Here is a 24,872-nt window from a genome sequence, read left to right on the forward strand (position 1 = left end):
ATATATTACGGCATTTTAGGGAATATTGAGAAATATAAAAAAAGCTTAAAAGCTACATTACACAAAACTCTGAAGGTTATATATCTATGTGAACATAATGTTTTAAACAGCTTATTCTTCTCAAAGGTTAAAAAAGAAAATTCTGCAGCTTCTTGTTTTTTTTAGTCTTAAAGAAACAAGACTATTTCAGATTAGGAAATTTGGTGTTATATCAGTCCCCTAATGCCCTACTTTAACAACGTAGCTTAATTGTCACAGTTAATCATACAGTAACTATAATAAGTTATAAACAATAATTCTTCATAAAGAAAACATCATGACATGTTGATGAATGCCACGATATACAACTGAAAATATCATCATATCATGATTTTGAAATAATACTTAAAAGAATAAGTAAAGAAATATTAGTACATTTTTCTTGACTATAAATTCCTACAAATAACTTTCATTAATCTTTATTGCAAAATACAAATATATATAAAGTTCTATAATATAAATAATCTTTGCTCTTTTTAATTACCCTGTATATACACAGAGGGTTTGCTATAACATGGTAACTTATAAAATATAAAATGTATAACAGAACAGTTCTGTATAAAATATATAAAAAAATATACAAATGTAACAGATAGCATTTTATCACATGACATTGTTTGTTTCCAATTTAATATATAGAGGATATTGAATGAGTGTAAGTGCAATACTGAATTTATTGCACGAGTTGAATAAAATTATATTATGCGAGCCTCTGGCGAGCATAATATTATTTTATTCAACGAGTGCAATAAATTCAGTAATGAACTTACACGAATTTAATATTCTATTTATCACAAACCCAAAATAAAGACCGTTTAAAGTGAAATAAGAGTCATTTTTTATTGACGCGCCTATAGTATAACGCTAACAATTAGCGCGTCTTTACACTATGTTTGTATAACGCTAATGACATCACGTCAAAATATATGCACGGCCGTGCAATACCATATTTACGGAGTCGCGAAATCGGCACGGGTGTGTGATAAAACCATTTTAATGTGTTTGTAATTTTTTAATCACACACAGTGACACAATTCATTTAAAATGCCTTTCATGATTTCTTTCTGGCTTTATAATAACTTGTGACAAGAACAGTCCTACTTAAGTTGTCCTCTATATAACTGTTACTTTATATTTAAGATTTTTTTGCAGGAAACAACTTCTCATTTAAAATCTTATACATTATACAAAAGTTTTAACATCAATATGCCAGTAAAATTATTAAACAATACAAAAGTGACTGGACAGTTATATACTATTAGGGTAAGGTGGTAATATCAAATTTATAGTAGATTCATCCTTGAAATATTAATTATTAAAACTGGGTAAATATTTTCATATCATCCCTCCACAAGTTGACTTTGAATATGATATCATTTATAAGCAAATGTACTGGGAATTTTATATTGATAAAATAAATGATTCCGTAACATCAAATCAAAAATGGGCTGCATTTGATATCAAATTAACATTGGAATCAATTTAATAATGCATTGTGAGTAATATCATCAATTTTCATAATAAATTTGACTGTATACTGATGGACTTGATATCAACAATTTGACAGTATACTGATGGACTTGATATCAACAATTTGACAGTAAACTGATGGACTTGATATCAACAATTTGACAGTATACTGATGGACTTGATATCAACAATTTGACAGTATACTGATGGACTTGATATCAACAATTTGACAGTAAACTGATGGGCTTGATATCAACAATTTGACTGTATACTGATGGACTCGATATCAACAATTTGACAGTAAACTGATGGACTCGATATCAACAATTTGACAGTAAACTGATGGACTTGATATCAACAATTTGACAGTATACTGATGGACTTGATATCAACAATCTGACTGTATACTGATGGACTTGATATCAACAATCTGACTGTATACTGATGGATTTGATATCAACAATCTGACTGTATAGTGATGGACTTGATATCAACAATCTGACTGTATAGTGATGGACTTGATATCAACAATCTGACTGTATACTGATGGACTTGATATCAACAATTTGACAGTAAACTGATGGACTTGATATCAACAATCTGACTGTATACTGATGGACTTGATATCAACAATTTCACATTATACTGATGGATTTGATATCAACAATTTGACTGTATACCGATGGATTTGATTTCAGAAATGTGACTGTTTACTGAAGAATCTGATGTTAACAATTGTATACTGACTGATGCAGCTTATATCAATAACCTGACAGTAAACTGATGGAGTAAAAATAATTACTGACATTGTTGATAATATCAATTTGACAGAGCAATGACTGTATTTGATATCACCTGCTTTACACAAGGCTGACAGTAATAAACAGTAAATATAACAATGGATTGAAGAACCTGGTGAATCATTTTTACAATAAACAACATGCATATTTAATTAAAATAAGTAACATTTCATTTTTAAGTTTTTTTTATTACTGATGTTTGAAAGTGCACTGATTTAGCTAAACACTTACTTTGCAACAAAGGTAACCTGATTATGTGATTAAATATAAATTAAATGATATAAAACACAAAGAATGATTATGATGGAAAAAACAAAAACAACAAAAAAAAAATAAAGAAAAAAATTAAAACTGATATTTTTTTAGATACTTTCGAGTATTACAGTCAAACTTGTTGATTTAGAACTTTTTAAAGACATTGGGTAAAAAAAGTGGTCTTAGTTGACAGGTGGTCTGTTCTAGTGCTGGTTCACATACAGACATATAGGCAGGATGGATTTATTTAAAGTTTAAACATCTAATAACATCTACTCTGCCTACATAATTCATATGTCTATAATATAAAAACTGTTGCAAACATCTAAGAATACATCAAGTTTACCCATTAAATTCTACTGAGCCTGGATACATTAACTTTTTTATATATATTTTTGATAGGAAAAAGAAAGCGAATAAATATAAAGAAAGTCAGTGATAATTACTAAACTCATGATGATGATTTCTATCACAATGTTGCTGTCAAGAGTCAAAGAAGTCGTCTTGTTGGGAACCGTGAGTTCCGTTAGACGTGATATGTGACGCACTCGGTGGTTTTCTATTAAAAGCATTATCAAAACTATCAACTGTCCTGCTGCTGATACCTCGAGTTAAACCTTCTTTTGTTTGTTTTTTAGGGCTAGATCTTCCGGAATATATTCTTTCACCAGAATCTCCAGATTGCCCATCTTCATCGTTGTTGTTGTTGTCACCATTAAGCCAGGAATCAGCTGAAAATAAAACATATTGTATAATTAGTGAATATACATGTATTACAACAGAAGTGGGTTTTTTGCTAATGAAATAAACTCACACGTCATCTATAAAATGTACATAAAAAGATCAAAAGTCAGTTTTTTAATTAGACATTAAAATATCTGAAATTTTGAATATTTTCTAAGTGGTAAATTTTTACATATATTTCATAAACTGCCTTTTCAAAAATTCAAAATATTTTCATATCTTTGATAAAATTTGCACTAATGAAGTTATAAATCTTTCTGGTATTTTTTTTTTTTTTTGCAATTGAAAATTTAACTAAAATTTTATTTAAAATAGAATACATAAATTTTCAGGGACAAAAAATTATATTTTTCAAATAATACTAAAATAAATATGTAGATAACTTACAGAGAAATGTCAAAATAGTACAAATCTAATTCTAAACAATACATCTTATTTATACATAAATCAAAATAAATAAATAGTGACAAAATGTTTCCATTATATTCCACAGCAGTATTATAATACATTAATGACAATAAAGAAGTGATTCTAGCACAGTTCAAAACACAAGATTTAGTATCCGTGTTTTATAAAAAATATGATGCAATAAACTGTACACCAAACATTATAGATATGTGCTAAAACCAATCTTAACTCAAAAGTGTGCCAAAGATTTAAACCCATAACCTGTTGAATGTCCTAAATGGACTTGTCTGGCAACTGGTGAATTTCTTAAAATTTAATCAGTTCGATTTTATTAATAATTTTTGGGATATCATGATAAAAATTTAAGGTTGTCTTACTGTAATGCTTTCCCGCCAAAAAATGTCTAACATCAGCCGATATCGTAGTAAAATCAGTCATTTCCGGATTGCTATTTTTCACAATTTTTGGTATTCAGTAATTTTTTTGATGTTTATTACCAGAATTTAGTACATAGGGAGAAAGGATGAGTGATTGTAAATAATCTAATGACTAATATTTTTAAAAAAAATAACGTCCCGGAAATAGCCAATTAGTTACGATATTGGCAAATGTTTGATTTTTTTTGGCAGGAAAGCATAACAGCCAACATTATGGAGCCCATATAGACTGCCAGGATGTTCAGGCTTGCCTGGCTCTGTACGCTATACAAAGGCTAAATGACATTTGGTTCCAGCAGGGTAAGGGTTAAATCTATCATCATAGGCAGAAAATAAAAGAAACATTCAGTTATTGTTGATACAGTTTGTCATAATTTGATAGTTTCTATGACAATATGTATGCCAATTTTGGTGTGGAAAGGCAGTCTCTTTTTGAGATCACAAACTTGTAAATTATAATGTGCACTTTCCCTTTGAAAACATGTATACATTCTGAATCCTTAACCTGTGTTCACTTTTTGTGTTGCCCTGCACTAAATTTGAGTCTTAGTATAATGGGAAGACATTTAATTTGAATGATCATAATAAATTTGTCTTTATACAGACCCCACAATTATCATTAGATCAGCAGTTAAAAAACTTTGTATTAGAAAATGAACTTAACGCCACCATTTCCAGGATTTCGTTAATGACTGTGAATATTTCTCTCACTCTCTTGTAAACCTTTACCCACAATGCCATTGTTAGTTAATTAACACACCATACAACTTAATGAAATAATCAACAACCATTTTTTTAAATGTTTCATGAATATAACAAACGCCAGTCATATAATTTTATTAAGCCCCAAAATATTACAAGATTGCCTAATAAGCAGAACCTCAGTCATTTACATGTATATTCAGAATTATTAATCATCTGAAATGATTGAACAAACTTCATAGAAGAAATATAAAATATTTATCAGATTGCTCATTCTCTGCAATGAGAACCACAGGCAAAAGTATCGGACCTGGGAAGAAAAAATATGACCAGATTGATAAAAAAAACCTGTGTTCATCTTAAAAGTGTCAAAAAAAAACAAAAACAAATGTATATAATGACCCCCTTTAAAAATATACTATAAGTTAACTTATAGTATATTTTTAAAGGGGGTCATTATATACATTTTTTTTTGGTTTTTGACACTTTTAAGATGAACACAGGTTTTTTTTATCAATCTGGTCATATTTTTTCTTCCCAGGCCCGATACTTTTGCCTGTGATGAGAACATTGCAAAACATTTAAAACATATAGATATGACTTTGTGCATGACTGAAGCAAATATATGCAACAAGTTTATTGGCAAACACAATAAATTATGTATCTTATGCGATGCTTTAAAACCTAAAATTTGAAAAATTCCAAGGTCATTGTCATTTAGGCTTTTTTTAAGCTTAATGGATTGTTATTTTTTAAATATGGTGATACAGTTCTACAAAATTAACAAATGCTCATCCCAACCAGTAACCATATTAAGTGAAACTATCAATTTAAACATTGACTGTCAACAATATTGCACATAATAATACATTTATACCATATGTTCGGGAGTACGTCTTACTTATCTGAAATAATTCGTCAACATAAATTCATGTTCTAACAATTAAGATTGTTCCAATACCTGACCATCAATATTACAGTGTTTCTAACTTTCAAGAATTTGACAAAATAATTTACTTTTTTCAGCACATTTTAGAGTCTAGTCATACTGTATGAATATACTGAGCTGGCTTGGCTAATGTCTGTTACTACAGCTCAGAGTTATGCAACCCTTAAATTACCCCCAAACACATGTCACAGCAGAATGTTTCAACATGTTATTGTGTGTTATGTGTAAAACACTTCCCAGAGAACAGTCTGCAAAATTTGTACCAGTTCATAGAAAGTTTAATGATTAATAAAAATTTAGTATCAGAAGTAGAATGATGTAACTTTGGACTTCTTCAGACTTTTATCTTTTGATCTAGATAATACAATGTCATTTGAATAGTTACTTAAAACTGCACCATATAATGCATATATAATGATATGATGTGTGTCCTATAATTTGATTAATCATAGTTTGAGTGTTACTATAGTAGTTAGATAGGTATTATGACATTTTAGAAACAATTTCAACTTTGTTCTAAATGGACACTTAAGCAACTACTTTTCAAATGGTGAAAGATGAAAATACAATGTTTTATCAGGTATGATTGAATAAAGAAACTATGTATGTATGTATACCACCAAGACAAACCAACATGACACTGCATATCTTAAACACTTGTTTTGTATTTACTTTTAAGGTTATCTCCAACTATAGTAAAGGAATAAAACAATTCTCTACAGAAATCAGTCTACTTTTATTTAAATAAAAAACATTAATCAATTAGATAATAACTTTTTTTTATAGATATTTCAAAATCAATCAGAAACTTATTTAGAATTTAATGATAAAAGCTTTTTGTTTAGACAGAAAGCTTATATTTGATATATTTTATTCGCAGGTAAGTTTCTTTATCATTTTTACATGAAAATTTTGTGAATAACTGTAAAAGAGAATGTCATTGTAAATTATTGTTAAAACAGGATTTAGCCATACAGTTGTATGTCTCTAGACAAGTAAAGAAAAATGAGAAATCTAAAGAGAGTAAACAAATACAAAAGTATGTACAGTCTATAATGCCATATGCATACACAAATTTCCAAATTTTACATTCTGCACTGAAGCTCTCAGGGTACATTTTAAATGCTTTTCTTATACTTGTTCACATTTTTAGAAATAATTTCTTACAATAATCAAAGTCTATTGAATGCAAAAATCCTCTCACCTTAATATAATAATTGTCAATCTAATGATAGTACTATAAATTCCATTTTCATAAACACAGATTGTAAAGTATGCTTAATGCTTTATAAATAGAGATAATTCCCTTATCTATTAGCTACAAATTGGCAAAAAATATCCTAAACTATCAAACAAAATTCTAGCTATGAAAAAAAAATTGGAAAAAAACAAACTCTCTGATCACAAATCACCAAAGTTTCTACTTTGTGAAAATATATTTCAAAAAAATTTACTACAATCTAATGTGATTTCATTTGACAACTGAAACCTCTGGCCTCTAAATCTTACTTTCAATCCAGGAGTCTATCTCCATTTCCACTGTAATCACCCAAACATCATAATCAATTCAAGTTTGTTTTCATATTTTATAGGCTGTTACATTGTATACATGAGCCACTATTTCTGTCATTAACCAGCAGGCAGTTATGTAACTACTACTATACAACTTTTCCTGGATTTTGTACCTGGTACTTACTTCTTTTTTTTTTGCAAGTAACTCCCAACTTTGTTATAAAAATCTTTTGAGACAATGGTTTAAGACAAAGTATTTGAGGTATTGCTGTAAGCTAAACTTATGTCACAGAAAAAAACATGTGAGGTAGTTTTGGCAATGAAGCAGTTTCCATCAACCATGGTAACAGTATCTTTAAAATTACCCAAAGTTAACGCAAAACAGAATGATAATTGGATGGAACTACTTTTGTCATGATTCAAAAATTGCTTATTGTCATTCTCTTTTAAAGCCAAAATCCTGATGCAATTTCCATTGTATATATCAAAACAGCATAGCCTTCACCATTTCATTTTACATTGTTATTTAAGATTCTTTTAACCCTTTACCACATATATACGCGAAACAACGCACTTTCGACCCCCCCTTTTTTGGGCCTCAAATAGGAAAAAAATGTCCTATTTGGGCCCCAAACATAAGTTTTCGTTTGAGAAATGTTGCTAAAAAAAATGAGCACTTTTTCGGCGCCGCCCCCCATCCAAAAGATACATCAGGGGGTTGCCAGAAGGGGGATGTGCCCCCTTCTGTTAGGGGGGTTTGAAGGGGGCGGAGACCCCCTCATCGCCAAGAAAATTTTGGACTTGTGAGAGGCTAAAAATGACCCCAGGTCGATCATAATGTAACGTTTAACCAACGCTGAAAAGCCTTTGACTCTATCTCAATCCCTTGAGAAGTTGCAGCACTTTGAAATAAATTTTGATGGAAAAAATCGAGGCAAAATAGTGATTTTTGGCAATTTTCAGATGCCCCCTCGTTGCCATGGTAACAGGAAATTTAAGACTGAGCATGTCGTTACAAAGGCAATGGTCCAGTCAACATTTGTGCCAAGTTTGATTAGTATTGAAGCATTTTTCATAGTTTCATAGCAGTTTGAACTTGTAACAGGAGGCTTTTCAGTGAAAACGGCCATTTTTCACAATATGCTCATGGGGGAAAGGGTTAAGTAACCTCATTTTTTCTTGACAGAAACAGCGCCGGCAGTGCTTTGATACTAGTAGACTTGTTATGCCACTAGCAGACCAAGAGTTTATGTTGAAAACTAAAAACAATGTCTTATTTGTTTTCATAGCAATCATTGCACATGTCATATATTTATAACTAATCAAGTTTTTATATCTTTTACATATAGTTAATAGCTTCAGAAAAATGTTACAAATGTAATGTACCAGTCAAATGAATGTTTCTCCTCCTGCCCCACTCCAGGGAAAATAGCTAGACTTTTGTCTTTTAAGTTGGAAATATCAACCGCTATTTCAGTGTAAATATAAAAACACAGCCTGACTTGACAGTGCCGAGGCAAAACAGAAAGTAAAAAAGTCTGCCCATTTCGCACATACTGCCAATAATATGGAGGGGAGAGGTGTTGGGCTTCAAATGACTGATACATTATATTTTTTATCAGCTCTCTTCTTCAATTCATAATTTTTTCATAGACTATAAATTTATAAGGAGGGCAGTACTATGATAACTGGAAGAGAGAAAAGGTTGCCTGAGAATAGAGAGAGAAATAAATTAACTTACCATCTTCTGCATTATAATCCTCGTCTTTCTCTACATCTATATCTAGTTCATGATCTAAATCATTCATTTTCTTAACCTGAAATTATAAAACATCAAATACTTTATGAACAATAAATACTTTGACCTTTTATTTTGTACCTGTATTGCATCGAGAAAACTTAAAACTGTACTTCAGTCATACATTAGTATGTATTTGCAATTGATTAATTCAATTTTATTTTATCCCTTACCCCACTCACGGCTTGTAATTAAAGCCGTGTCTTGCTGAATATCTTAAGTGGATTTTCCCATCTTAAAAATTTTTAGGTAAAATTTCACAATATATGGGCCGCGTCACGACAAAACCAACATAATGGGTTTGCGACCAGCATGGATCCAGACCAGCCTGCGCATCCGCGCAGTCTGATCAGGATCCATGCTGTTCGCCATCACTTTCTATACTTGAAATAGGGTTGGTAAGCTAACTGCATGGATCCTGATCAGACTGTGCAGATGCGCAGGCTTGTCTGGATCCATGCTGGTCGCAAACGCACTATGTTGGTTTTGTCATGACGCGGCTCATATATAGGCCTACTGACTATATAGTGAACAGTGTAGACCATGATCAGATGGCATAGATGTGCTGGCTGCTATTGGTCTGCACTGGTTCGGATAGGTATAATCAGATTTTATTAAGTATGTCCATCACTTACGAGTCTTTTTCATAGGATTACCATTCAACATGAAAATACAAGCAAGCCTGGCTTTATAATTGCGGTATATAACCGCTGCTATTACTAACCAGCATTCAAAAAAAGGTTATGCAGAGAGTAAAAGTAAGTGTTAACCTTTTCTCTTGCTCGTCTAGCTCTTTCTTCTCGTATTCTTTGTTTCTCTTGTATATCCTTCAGTTTTGCTTCTCGAGTCTTTCCAGCAGAGCTCAAAGACTCATTTATCTAAAAAATAATGTGACTCCTTAAAATTATTAGTACTAACCAATTACAAAGTGAGTAAAAGTAATTTCAATTGCTTGTCATAGTTATCCCATTATCTCCATGGACTTCTCTATTTTGCATCAGGAAAAACACTCATCACTTTTAGTGAAAATTTAAAAAAAAAATTACTGACTTATTAGCAAACAGGACAGCTGGCACTACAGATGACAAGGTTAGTGCCAGCAGATTTTGGTCTGCACTGGTCGCATTTGTATATTCAGCTGCCACTGTTAAATAAGTATTACTGCTGATTTGTCTCCCTTTGAAAAGGGATATTTATATAAAAATTCTTAATAAATAGAGTCTGGTGAAACTGTATGAATGATGTACACTAGCCCGGTTGTATATTAGTAGTTCATTATAACATCACAGTGACCAAAAGGCTTCATTAATAGGAAAGGAAATATCAAGTAGTTCATTTCAGAATTCATCCAAAATTTTGATGAAAAATTTACTGTATTCAAAACAATACATAACACTACAAATGTTGTGTATAAACTATATATTGATATTCATTTTTTCAATGACCACTTAGCTCTGTAACTTTAATTCAATGGAGCAATTAAAAGGGGAAAAACTTTCTAAAACTCTTTGCTATGTAATAGTATTAATAATATTTATTCCTGACTTTTTGAAAGTATGACACTAAAAATTCTTGTTGGTAATACATGTGAGCCGCGTCATGACAAAACCAATATAATGGGTTTGCGACCAGCATGGATCCAGACCAGCTGCACATCCACGCAGTCTGGTCAGGATCCATGCTGTTCGCTATCAGTTTCTCTACTTGTTATAGGGTTTGTAAGCAACCAGCATGGATCCTGATCAGACTGCGCGAAGGCGCATGCTGGTCTGGATCTATGCTGGTCGCAAACCTGCTATGTTAGTTTTGTCATGACGCGGCTCATATAGTTAAATCAATCTGTACCTTTCCTTCCACCTCTTTCTGTTGAATTTCTTTATCATATCTTTGAGCATCTAAAATTTGTTGTCGCCGTCTTGATGCCTTCAAGGACGCGCTTTGCTTCCTCTTAATTTGCTAAAATAATATTGACCTCATTGAAAGATGAGTGATCTCACTTTAATTCATCATATGTATGTCATAAAGTTTATGGTATCACATAAATTGTAAGTAATTTCTGTATCATTTCAAAGTTCAACAAGCTGTTTCATCAATTGTCTGCCAATCATTTTAATCAATGAAATACATCCCTTGATAAGTAATTAAGTTATAACAATATGATACATGAATATGAAAGCTTAATGAACATAAACCTTTTATTGTTGAACAAGCAATGTGTTCAAGTCCTGATTATAATCATTTGAAACCCCAAACCCCTGCCCCACTTTCAAAATGTTACAATAGATCAAGTTTCAATTTTACATTAATGTTTTTTTATTATTTAGTTTTAAATCACATAAACACAGTAACAGTCACATGCAGTCCTTTAAGCTTTACTAATTCAGAAGTACCTCCGGTTCTCCTTAACTTTGGGCATTATCACAGACGGGATCGGGCACATAAAGGTGTTAAGATGAAAGAATCCAAAGTCTTTGACAAAATTTGGACCAACAGAAGTAAAGGTCAAGAGATTTGAAGTCAAGGACACTAATCACTTGTTTATAAATGCCCAATTTATAAACTGATGTTTTGAGTTAACTTTAACAAGAAGATATTGGTCAAAGTGTTGGCATAGTAAATAAGATGTCTCTGAACCTAGGTACTGTAACTGTAGACTTACTGAGTTTTCTCAAATGAAACGGATACAGACAAAGTACTGAGAGGACTCAAAAGTAATTGAATAAACAATGATCTGTGGCTAAACAATGAATATTTAATTTGCCTAGATACAACAACAGACTTTAAAACAAACAATATAACCACATAACCAGAAATGATAATTTATGCAGGTTTTTTCACTCTTTAATTTACACTTAAAACCAATGATCTGCATATTTGAATTTGAAACATTGTTTAAAATTGCTAGAACCTGGGCAACTGGTTATTTTAAGAAATTACTTACAGCTTCTCGTTTTTCATCCGCTATTCTCTGTTTCTCAGCCAATTCTTCTGCCGTCAACTTTGGAACATTTAATGGATCTAGACGCTGTAAAAAACACAAACGTAAAGCTGTTACTTAACAATTAAAACATTTAATTATATGGACATAAGTATAAAGCAAACTAGTCAACCCTCATTATCTGAATTTCTTTTTTGGATCATGCAATGAGAGTTAACTGGCAACTTGCCAGCATAACAAATTACCCTTATATGCTCCTGTGTGTAATAAATTTAATTTCTCAATTCCTAGCTTGCATTTTCATATAAGCAAATCAAGTTCAAGTCTGTTAACCAGTTAACCAGTCAATATGAGGTAACTGCAGTACAAAAGGTTTTATAAAGTCAATGACAATAGCCAATTAGCAGTATATACCTGGTGGGGGGTGGGGGGTGTCTAAGACACCATATGTAAAGTTCACATGTCATAAATAGCATCCACTGAGAATATTTGCCTTACCAATCATTAATGTCATGATTAAATGTATCTATATACTTTTGCTTGTATAAAAATGCCATCTGAAGTTTATAAATACAAACTGAAACACTTTGTGTTTTTTTCTTCTTATTTTCTAAGACTAGATTATTTGATTTCTGTGTTGGCATTCTCACTAATTAAGAAATATGTATACATATATACTGGTATATCTACTTCTCACTTTATACACATTGCAGGACCCTAGAGTCAATACATGTAGCCCAAAATAGTTATAAACAGAGAGTGGCAACTTCCTCCAGAATGGTTAAATAGCTTTTAAAAACTTATTTTATACCTTATATATCACAACCATTTATATTCATAATCCAGGTGCAAATTTCAATGGATTATGCAAAATATAACCAAACTTTTAACTTTTTATAACTTTTCTCATGAAAATACTATCCATTACTAACAGAGTAATTTAATATCTGCATGGTTAATATTAAAAGGTAAATTCAGTACATCTGCATGTATATAGTAGATACCGGGTTAAGCTGGGTTAATTCATTTACTTTCCTGAACTTGAAAACATTTTTATTTATAAAAGGAACACTTTAATAAGTTTTCATAAAAATATACACTAAATATGGAGGCTGCTTTCACCTTTTAGCAAATTTGTTGTCATAAATAGCACAGGATGATTTTCCTAAAGAGTTAAAAAAAAATTAACAGGTAACAACAAAAACAAGAGGGTCATGACAGCCCTGGATTGCTCACCTGATATACATTGCTAGAAAAATCTTTTCAGTGTTGAATACAGTATAGATGAGGTCACATTTGGTATGTCGTTTTTTATAAAAGCTGTATAATTTTCAATTTGTATATGCCTGCTATAAAATTTCTTAATGGCAAATCTAAGGATCATTCCAGCAAGGTTTAGTCGAAATGCATCAAGATGTTTTGGAGGAGTCGCTCTTAAAAAAAAAAGTTGTGGATAAGCAGGTATAATGGACACACTGCCATCATAAAATCTCACCTCTGATTGATGTGCTTAGGTGAGCTAAAAAACATATTGGCAATAGAAGATAAATTTTGATTAAACTATTGTTCTAGAATTTGCCATAGTCATGAATTTAAATTTGTCTTAAAAGGACATATGGGTACAACAGGTAAAAGGTACACAATAATATGATTGTCATCCATAATCTTTCAAAAGGCACACTGCATAGCTCTTGGTAAGAAAATTTTAATGATTTCGATCAAAAAGGGCATAGCTTTATCAACAACAAGTTGATAAAATCAAACTTAGTCTGAATTTTGATATAGCATATTGACATACCAAATATAGAACAATCAATGAAATCCTTCAAAAGTAACGCTACAGAAACCATTGATTAGGCTAACACAAATTTCACAGAAAATTTGCTCACAAAGGGGCATAATTCTTTGTATGCTGTTGATGGCCTGTGCTTTGATATAACTTATTTTCATGCCATTGCGAAATAATTACTTTTAAAAAGCATAATCACTGAAATCCTTCAATTTTTATCCTGAGGAAAATAATAATTTCACAGAAAATTTACTTATAAAGTGGCATGTCTCTATCAATAAACAGCTTATTCTAGGACAAAAACAATATTTATAACATGTTTTGATATAACATATATACATGCATAATATAAACATCACCATGAAACTCTTTCTGGAAAATTTGTAAATGACAACACAATCATGTTAATTCAATAGTTACAATGCATAATTCATTTGTCTAGTGATTACCAAGACAGACTACCTCAAATTTTTCGATGATGTTCCCTAGCATTTAGAAAAAAAACATTCATAATCTGTTTCAAATTTAGCCCACCTTTAAGTATAATTCCTTATGTATGTTCAAGTCATGGTTTGTACAACCAGATGGCAGATTAGACAAGCCGAACATAATAGCCTAAAGGAACACCATTCCGGCGGAAAAAACCCTGAAACATTAAAACAAGGCAACGCAGGAGCATTATATGCCGAAAGTTTTTTTTTGAAGAATGACAGCATTTTGTAAGCATGGTATTAAATAAAGTATACCTCCTCAAATAGCAATCCTCCTATGAAGTTTGAATACTATGGGTCAAATGGAACTTAAGTTATGCTCCAGAAACCATTTTCAGTGTTAGGGCAATAGTGACCTTGACCTTTGACCTTGTGACCCCGAAATCAATAGGGGTCTTCTACCCAATATGGGCAATCATCCTATGAAGTTTGAATACTGTGGGCAAAATGGAACTTAAGTTATGCTCCGGAAACCAAATTGCTAACGGACTGACGGACGCCAGGGGGTATAACATAATATGCCCGAAATTCTTTTGGGCATATAAAAACTGGTTGCAAAGGCTTTTTACTTTTGGTTCCAGACGGAAAGGGTTAAGAAAAAAATCTATGCCATTTTTTTCAGTTCAACATTTGGTTCAATAAAAATCCTATCAGTTTTATTCTCTAAACAATAACTATACCATTGCATGACATTGTGTTCTGAAGTAGAGCTTTCAAAAAATTTCCATTTCATTCAAAGTAAATATATTTTGCACTTATGTGCAACAGATTTTATTTGACATCAATGAAAGTTCATTAAATGTATTTTAAAATGTTACACTAGCATTGTTAAAATGTCATTTAGTACCATAGAAACATCAAAGTATTTTTATATTGACATTATAATTCACATTTGTTTGATTAACATAAACATGTCTAGTATTTTGCACTATTCTTTTAGAAAGCCAGGCACATTTTTAAATGCTTAAACAATGTATTAAAAAAATCATTCAAATCAATTTGACAATGTACTGAAATTTTATCTCTCTTTTAAACTTAATCTAACAAATCACACACTAAGATTTAAGTATCCAATAACTGTTTTAGAGTTATGTTTCAATGAAGTATTCTTTTTATAATTCACAGTATAAAATATACAATGACAGCACTGATAGATACATGATAATGTGCCATTTTGATAGATTCTTTTATTCCTAAATTGCTCTTTAAAAAAAATCTTTGAGTTAAATTGTAATAAATATCATGTCTTCATGACGAAACATTTGAAAGGATTCATTTAAACCATTGAGCCTAATTATTATTCATGGAGGTAGACAATAAAATTTAGTTCCCCCTCCTTTTTCATTAAATACAAAACTATGACTATGCAACTTTGCAAGAAAGTTCATTATTTCAACACAAGTTTATTACATTGTCTAACTCCTACTTTGTATTTTTCGATAAATTTTAAGAAAAAATTGTCATTTTTTGAACTACTAGGTCACTCATATTTTTAAAGGTGACATTCCCAGTGTATTGTTGTTCTTAAAGCAATAAAAAAAAATCATGTGACATCAAATTGAATAAAATAAGATGCAACTTGGTGAGTATAAAACTTTCCTAACAAGTATAATTAAACCATCTAAGATCTTCTTTTTTCAAAATCATAATTCCCAATACATCACAATATATCCAGGTTAAAAATAGTTAGGGAAAATTTATATCTAGATTTTATATGACCTTTGATTTCTTACCTTTAACCTCGGAGGAGGTGCTCCCAACAACTTTTGCTGTGTCTCTTTACCATCTAAATCTACTGTAAATGCTACTGACCTTGGAACTGAAAGTAGAAGGTCAAAATTGAAGGTCAAATTATTGAGGACCTGGACCTTACATTTTAACTGGTCATTTATAAATTCTTAGGGTTATTAAACTTTAAATATCATAGTTTCTGGACAGGGACAACAGCTTGTATCAGATAGGTTATTAGTTTGCATACATAAATCTGTTTTATACATGTAATGATGTAAATAAATGTAAATGCATCAAGCTTGTCAAGTCAAGCTATCATTATAAAATGGCATTATGTACCATGCCATGAGCACAGTGGCATTACCAAAAGTAATTTGTACATAAATAATTTATTTTCCCAATTTAAATTCAGAAGCTAAATTCGCCTTATAAATTATAAAATACCACAATAAGTGCGTATATACATGTATATATACACTCATTGTATATACATCACCATGTGTTTCTTATTCTTGTATATTTTGTTACCTATATTTAATTTTCCCTTTATTTTTATTATAGTAGATAGATGTTTGTTTTGTTGGGGGCAATTAGTTATCAATGTCATGTGGGAAACTGGTCAATTCTGGATTTAGAGTACCTGAGCAGGCCTCGACATTAGCGGTGATCCATTGGTCCGAGACCACTTGATTTTGGCAAGGACCACCTAATTTTAAAACCTACTGGTCTGTCGGACCACTTGAATTTTCTGGTTGATGCAAGGCTCATTTGGGAGAATTGCGATTTGGTCAAAAACATGTTATATAATTTTGTTTAAAATCTATGTCCGATGTTCATGTATATGGTTCATAAAGTTTAAACCATTTTTTTTAACATTCTGCGTAATTGTTATTTTAAAATTTTAATCCCTTTTTTTTATTATAGAAGTAACTTTTTTGTGGGGCGAATTAAAAAAGTAGTGGGACTGCGAGTACAAACAAAAACCTTCACATGACAATTGCCTCCTTGTCCAAACATGGATCATCCACAAAGGGGCAGGATGTGAAGTGGTTGCAGTCACTTGGTTCAAGTGAAATGGTTGCGAACTTGACAAAATGGCAACCGAGTCATGAAAATTTATAACGCCTGCACTATTTTATCCAGGCAAATGGGTTTGTATGTTATTTTGATTTTTTTGCCCATTCCTCAAGGTAATGTTTATGACACACTTGGTTTTATGTGTCAGCTTCCTAGCTTCTGATTTGACGAAGTTATTGAAGATATAACATACAAACCCACTTACCTGGATAAAATACCTGCCTGCGTTATAAACTTTCATAACTCCGTAACCATTTTGTCAAGTTTGCATCCAGGAGTCAAACTTACTAATTTCAGGTGACTGCATACCTAATACTCTCCCATATTAGCTTATTTGACAGGCTGTATATCATTTCTTACAATTTCTATTACACCCCATACTTTAATATCAACAAGGATACGGTCTATGGTGAAACTTCAACATGCATTTTAATCACAATTAACATTAATCTGAATAACAAAATATACAGAATTGTAATTTGATTTCTATTATGTTCTACACAAGTTGGATTCTATTTTTTACTACTCTTATCTCATTTTAATCAAAACGTTCATTTATGAGCGTGACAATAGAAGAAAGCAAAAGCTAATGTGATAATAAATGGTTAAAAACAGACTGGTAGCATTGGATATAAACAAACAAACAATACAATCTGATATAGAATGTGACCCATCCTGTAGTGCTAAGCTAACGTTAATTGAAGTTTATCTACATTACATAAAATATAAATGAATACTGGTCCCCTGGTGTTTCTTTCACACTTAAAATCAATGGTAAGATACTTACCAGGGTATTGGGGTGGAGAACTGGCAAGTACATGTACTTTTATTGTACTTATAGAAAAGGCCAACAAACTCAATTTCTGATCTCAAAAAAATAAAAAAAATAATAATAAAAATAAAATGCTTTCTGGCTTACTTTCTTTGTTTTCTTATTTAGTTTAGTTTAATCATAATATTTATTTTAAAAAAGCTTGAAGCTTAAATATTAAAACCAATTTTGAGCCTTAAATTACAGGAACTGACCAGTTTCTTTTGTTTCTCAGTTGAATATATATTAAGCATTGTTTCATATCTTTACACAGAATTTAAAACTTCAAGCAAACAATTCAGGGAATGGACAAAAAGCAAGAAACAATTTTTTTCAAACTATCATGGTTTTGCAACTGATTACTATTATGTTTAATACCAGTGTAACACAGTATAGATCTACAAGTTCAATAATACCGGAGTGTAACACAGTATATCAGTTGAATTTAAAACCTGAGAAGAAAAAATAATCTTAGATTAATATTTCTAGATTCTGAGCCAGTACTAACCTGTCTCCACAAGTAGTGTTTAATAATTGCGGAGATCAACAGGACATTAAACAGTTACATCTACAACAAAATATGTTGAAAAGTGCAAAACATAGGCTTTAAATTATTCAAGCAAAGGTCTGAAGACCATATTAATTACTTAGGGGTATTTGTTTTAAACTAGCCTGCCTGCCTCTATTCAGTGTAATTCTTTAGTTTATACAGGATTTAATAGGTAGGTACTAAAGATAAGTCCAGAACCACTTGCTGCTTTACACATTGTTCTCCCCTCCCCTTTTTTCTATCAAGAATTTATTTTAGATTGGTTGTATAGGAAGCTATAAGCTTAAAATCACCAGTACTAAAAAATCATGAAAATGAATGCAAAGTTTCCTGCTCAAGTAAAAAATAGCTTGCCCCTAATGGGATTTGAACCTACGCATCTTAGTCATTGAATTACTAGTCTGACGCACTAACCACTGAACCATACTGCCGTATACAGTGTCCTGGTATTAAGGCAAAAATATTTATCTCAGAGTTAATGGCACAGTGCCTACTATGATTTATTGTGTGATAAGCAATCCAAACTTTAAATAATAAATGACCATGCCTATTGATTTCGCTGATTTTTATACACAATACCAGGTTAAAAGGGCAGGATAGTCTGATTTAATCATATACATTATAATTGTGTTTGTAATCTTAATAGTTAAAAGTATCAGGAATAATTTATGTCGGCTGATGGCAAATCAGATATGTTGTCAATAAATAGCAACTGCTAAATTTTGTTTGTCGACAAGGAGCATCAAGTACGTTACTCTGAATCTGCAACTATATTGATAAGTCGCAGGCAGTGTATTTAATAAATGTTCCAAAATTCTGCACCAGAAATGAAAAAAATATATATGCAAATAATTAATAGTGGTCAGCTCACCAAACAATTTTATCATTTTGTTTGAGTTCATAAATAAAAGTAATGGCTAGCTTGCAGATCAAAATTGGTAAACAATTAAAACTACTGAGGAAACGGTCCTTTTGTTTGGCTCATGATTGTAGACTGACCAGTTCACAAGTTAATGTCAGCAACAGCTGTACAACTGTTTTTTACCTAACAACCTGATGGGCCTATATAAATTGCTAATGGCTGGTGGTTGGTCATTTAAAGACATTATCTAAGAAGGCTGCAACTGCATTAACGTTAACATATCAACCCCTAAAATTTGAGGAGCCGTTGTCAGATAACAATCATGACATAAGAAGTTTGAAAGGACAACATGCAATCAGCATTTAATTAAACCTGCTAAATTTATGTAATAGATTTGCCTTTCTCTGAATTTGGAACAGCTACCGTATTGTATCGGTGTGCAGGCTGGTGCAGTTCTATACCGAGGTGCCAAAGACTCACTGGTCACTTTAGTTGTCAGCAGGATAAGACCCGCTCCTCTGCATACAAATGCAAAATTAAAATTTGATAGAACTAGTACAAAGTATTGAGCTGTTTGTCAGAAACCATCTTAGATAATATACAACAATGACCATTTGCCTTTACCAACAATTATAATATCAAAGCACTGAAAGTGCTGGTGCTGCAAACCCCAAGAATGCAGCATGCAGTATATAAGTAAGCAAGCAGTTTACAATTTGGTTTGATGATATTCTGATGGTAAATATAACATAAAGAAATGAAAAATTAAAGCATGATTTTTGTTGTTCTAATCAACAAGCTTTTTTTTAGCAGAGTACCTCCCTGTTCATATCAACGTCAAACTAAATCAGTTTAACAGGATAATTTAACATGATTAAAGCTATTTTCTTTTCTTTTTATTAGAACCAAATAAAATGTTTTGGGATTCAAAACTGTCTGTAACTGAGAACTTCAAAATTTGCAAGAATCTTAATATATTTTCCTCTTAAACTAAGACTTGTACATTTCATTAACAAAATAATATTTAACATTGAAAATTCTTGTCGGCTAGTAAAATCACAAATCAATTAACCATAACGCCTTGCCAATAATTGATGTCCAAAATTTAGGGCTGTCAGTGATTTGATATATTGAAGGCTGAATATATATTGACAATATATCAATACATCAAATAAAATTGCTACATGTAGTACAATGAAAACATTTAGATATGAGATTTAAATTTAACTATTTAAACATGTATTCATGCTGTCTTAGTCATCACAAAATTCATACAAAATACTAACAGAATATTTTCTTGTTGTTATTTCACACTTAACTTCAAATTAACTGAAAATTAAATTCAGGGTTCAAGCTAGCCGAGAAGTCCTTCTGACAAAAAAGAAAAATATTTTCACATGAAAGGGAAAGATGGACTTTAAATTGTATCATAACAAATTGTGAATTAAAGATTGTTGAATATTGATGAAACATTGATATACATGTAGGGATATTCAATGTCAGCTCTACTGAATTTGCCTACATTTCTGGTCACATGGTGAACATAATCGTCAGTTAAGTTACAGTGCGGAGGCAAAGTGCAAGGAGTTTAGCAATTAATGGACGTACTAACACACAAACTGACACATTTAACATACGCATGTTAATATTTTCAACCATGTTTATCTACACTAATTACTCTGCATAGGCAATATACCAAAATTAACACAATACATAATCATTCATTTCATTAGATTTAATTTAATACAAATATACATGTAGTGTCAGTTTTTGTTTTATTTTCAATAACTATATTTACTGTGCAACAAATAATGTTATTTGGTTAATGATTCTAGCTCAAAATCTTCTGTAATCTCAGAACTTCAGTTTATCGCCATAAACATATCTCTATTTATTCAATTTGAATTATTAAAAATCTATCGACATGTCATACCTGGATTATTAGTCACTTCATCTGGTCTGTTGGCATTAGAATCTATTGTAGATTTTTTATTTATTTCACTTGGAGTATGTCCATTTTGAACAGCACCATTTTGCTGCTTTGGTTTTTCTAAGGGTCTTTGATCAGGATTAGCCCCTGGTTCAACCTGTGATGGTCCACAGCCCATCCCTCAACAGGTTATATAATTACTTCAAATTATGCAAATGAACACAACCCTGGCACAATCAATCTTTGGAACATTCACTAAACTTCTCACTATAAAGTCATCATATTTGAATCTCTGATGATAAATGTCACAATTGCCTGAAAATACAAGATTGCAATGTTAAAAATTTATAGAATACCATTAAATGCCAAGTCTAGATCATTTTACTTGGCCTGAAAAACTGCTATTCACTGGTATCTTAGAAAGATCATATACAACATAGAGAAAATAAGTGAGAAGTGAGTAAGAAGTTTGACAGTGATTTGAGCAATGTAATTTAGTGTACAAAAATCTCTTTTTAGAGACCATCTATCATTAAAGACCACTATTTCATTTACCAATGTACAAATCAATTGTAACCCTGCTAAACCCCAGGAGAGTGCAGGATATAGATTGGGGTGGGGAAAAATTTTCCTTTGTCTCTGTCCCGGCCGGCCCACACAAAGCAGTTGCTTTGCTTTGGTGCTAGTGTGGGGGAATTAAGAGGAGATTTAACTACATCTAACTGACTGCAGACCTGTACCTTTCAAGGCGTAAGAAAATCTAAAATAAACAAGAAATGTGGAACATCACATATGCCCCCCTTTCTAGCCCTCAATTGACTCACATTATTGGTAATTTTGTTGTAAAAACTTGCCATAAATGGGTACTGTGAAGTGTTCAGTTATGGATAAAAGAAATAATAATGAAGACTCTGTCATAAATAGTTTTCAAGATAATGTGTGACCTTGACCATTGACCTAGTGACCCCAAAATCAATAGGGGTCACTAACTAGTTATGACCAATCAGTATCTGAAGTATGAAGACTTTGTGATCAATAGTTTTCAAGATAATAAGCATAAACCATTCTGACATTTAAGGCCCCTGTGAGTTTGACCTTTGAACTAGTGACCCCAAAAGCAGTATGGGCCATCTACTGGTCATGACCAATCACTATGTGAAATATGTAGACTTTGTGATAATAAGCTTTCAAGATAATCACACTGAAATCACACTACCATTCAAGGACCCTGTGACCTTGACCTTTGACCTGGTGACCCAAAATCAATAGGGGTCATCTACTAGTTATGACCAATCAATATGTGAAATATGAAGACTTTGTTATAAATAGTAACCAAGATAATGAGCAGAACTCATACTACCATAATTCAAGGTCCCTGTCACTTTGACCTAGTGACCCCAAAATCAATAGGGGTCATCTACTAGTTATGACCAATCAATATGTGAAATATGAAGACTTTGTAAAAATAGTAACCAAGATAATGAGCAGAAACCATTATGACATTTAAGGCCCCTGTGACCTTGACCTTTGACCTAGTGACCCAAAAACCATTTGGGGTCATCTACTACTTATGACCAATCACAGTGTGAAATATGAAGACTTTGTGATGAATACTTTTCAAGATATTCAGCAGAAACCATTTTGACATTAAGGCCCCTGTGACCTTGACCTTTGATCTAGTGACCCCAAAATCAATAGGGGTCATCTACTAGTTATGACCAATCACTATGTGAGGTATGAAGACTTTGTGATAAATAGTTTTCAAGACAATCAGCGGAAGCCATGTGGTCTACTGACGGACAGAACGACAGAAAGACAGACCGACCGACATTAGCAAAACAATATACCCCCTCTTCTTCGAAGTGGGGCATACAAAAGCACCTTATATTTCTGAGTGGTACATGTTAAGTAATGCTCAAGTACTTGCATCGCATTATAATATTAAGAGCCATACTAAAACCAGTGGGTTTAATGACAATTTTATCTTGTAACTTTCTGGCGTGTGCCTTCCCATATGTGTACATATGATGGACTGGAAAAGTGAAAACTTCAAATACACTAAATATGTAATAAAAATCATTATACCCTATGGGCATGAAAATTGTCCAAATTAAAATATAAGACACAAACAAATGTCTTACAACCTCTTGTGCACTAGCCAGTATCCTAGAAACATTCTTACAAAATGTCCACAATGAGTGGTGGCATGGCTGAGTGGTTAACACGCCGGACTAGTAATCTCATGATCGCTAGCCGGATGGGTTCAAACCCCGTCAGGGGCAAGGTATTGTTTCCTTGAGCAAGAAACTTTACACTCATTGCTCAGTACTGGTTGGTTCCAGGAACGGATTCAAAAGTGTGTCTATAAGCTTATAGCTTCCTACATAATCAAACTAAATTAAATTCTGTATAAACAAAAATGTGCACAATCTGTCGCGAACATTCCTTTGCCTTTGGGTTTTGATATCAAAGACTCAAAGATTTACTTAATGAAGATGACCAATGGAAATTTAACAAGACATTCCAAGATCATAATTAAGTTTAAGTGACAGTGTAACAAACACAATGAAAATGAAAAAAATTAAGACATTCTTCACCCAAAATTTTTAATTCCCAAATAAATAAATATCATTTACTGTATCCAAAGAAATATGGTCTTTGTAACTTCAGTTTTTATGCTGAAATGTTATCACCAAAAGGGGAAAGAATAACTATTTGGTACAAATTAACTGTCAGTTACTGAGTTAGGGAGCGAATCAATCATATAAAACAACTTTTACGACAAGGAAAAAATTTAAATACTTGAAAGTTTCAGCCAAACGTATTGTATAGAAATCTGTTAGGTAAAATCTAAAGTAATATCTTGTTCAATTAAATCATATATTTATAAGAAAAACGTTTAAAAAATATTAAAAATACACATCACTGTCAGAGGTTTAATTAAATGTAACTTACCTTTATGATAAACAAAAACTCTACTTAAAATCACTGTTTAAATTATGATAAAAAGTATTTTTGAACATTCGATTGTTCCAATGGTACAAAAGACAAATCATTGATGAAAGAATGATACTGAAAGATAATTAATGACTGAACATTTGAATAACAACTGTCAAACTTTGAAAATAAAATCTTCATTAAAATTTCAAACCTCGGATCAGTTAATTTTATTAAGCAATATATTATTTTTTTGCGGTAGAAATAAAACTTACAATCACTAATAGAAAAAATACTACCTAGTTGATTTATCTCCTTCTTTATTGTGTGTACACAAAGTTATCACATGTTATTATGAATGGCATTTTTCAAAGCAAGGTGCCTGTGACGTCATTGTATCATGGCGACATGTAAATAAAAGGGAGAGGTTATTATAGATTTTTTCGCGTTTAAAAATTATAAAAATTATTTCATCTCAAAAGTCAAAAACATTGCGAAAATTGTTCTAGAATAAAAATAGTTCATAATATTGAATTATCATGTTAAATCAGATAAAATGATTTAATCATATAATTTATGAAGAATATGTATGGTGCCGTACCTTAACGTACACAAATGTGTACGGTACACTTTTAGGCAATT

At 31.7% G+C, this 24,872-nt stretch overlaps 1 protein-coding gene across 4 annotated transcripts; it reads right to left on the reverse strand.

The window, feature by feature from the left end:
- Positions 1 to 24,640, reverse strand: LOC132720261 (calponin homology domain-containing protein DDB_G0272472-like). 4 transcript variants are annotated; one of them, XM_060704351.1, is made up of 9 exons: positions 24,530 to 24,640; positions 21,297 to 21,608; positions 16,066 to 16,151; positions 12,056 to 12,139; positions 10,960 to 11,070; positions 9,885 to 9,992; positions 9,058 to 9,133; positions 6,477 to 6,494; positions 1 to 3,295 (listed from the first exon to the last, which is right to left on the reverse strand). In XM_060704351.1, the coding sequence occupies exons 2-9, from the start codon at positions 21,469 to 21,471 to the stop codon at positions 3,048 to 3,050; spliced, it is 906 nt and encodes a 301-aa protein (XP_060560334.1). In that variant the 5' UTR covers positions 21,472 to 21,608; positions 24,530 to 24,640; the 3' UTR covers positions 1 to 3,047. The 4 variants fall into 4 exon arrangements, with proteins under 4 accessions (XP_060560334.1, XP_060560333.1, XP_060560335.1 ...); XM_060704350.1 differs by lacking the exon at positions 6,477 to 6,494 and adding an exon at positions 7,314 to 7,343; XM_060704353.1 differs by lacking the exon at positions 6,477 to 6,494 and adding an exon at positions 5,733 to 5,760 and having other exon boundaries at positions 3,160 to 3,295.
- Positions 24,641 to 24,872: the final 232 nt, after the last annotated feature.

Source organism: Ruditapes philippinarum, unplaced genomic scaffold (assembly GCF_026571515.1).
Source record: "Ruditapes philippinarum isolate M1 unplaced genomic scaffold, ASM2657151v2 ctg2338_1_1_1_1, whole genome shotgun sequence".
Taxonomy (NCBI): Eukaryota; Metazoa; Mollusca; class Bivalvia; order Venerida; family Veneridae; genus Ruditapes; species Ruditapes philippinarum.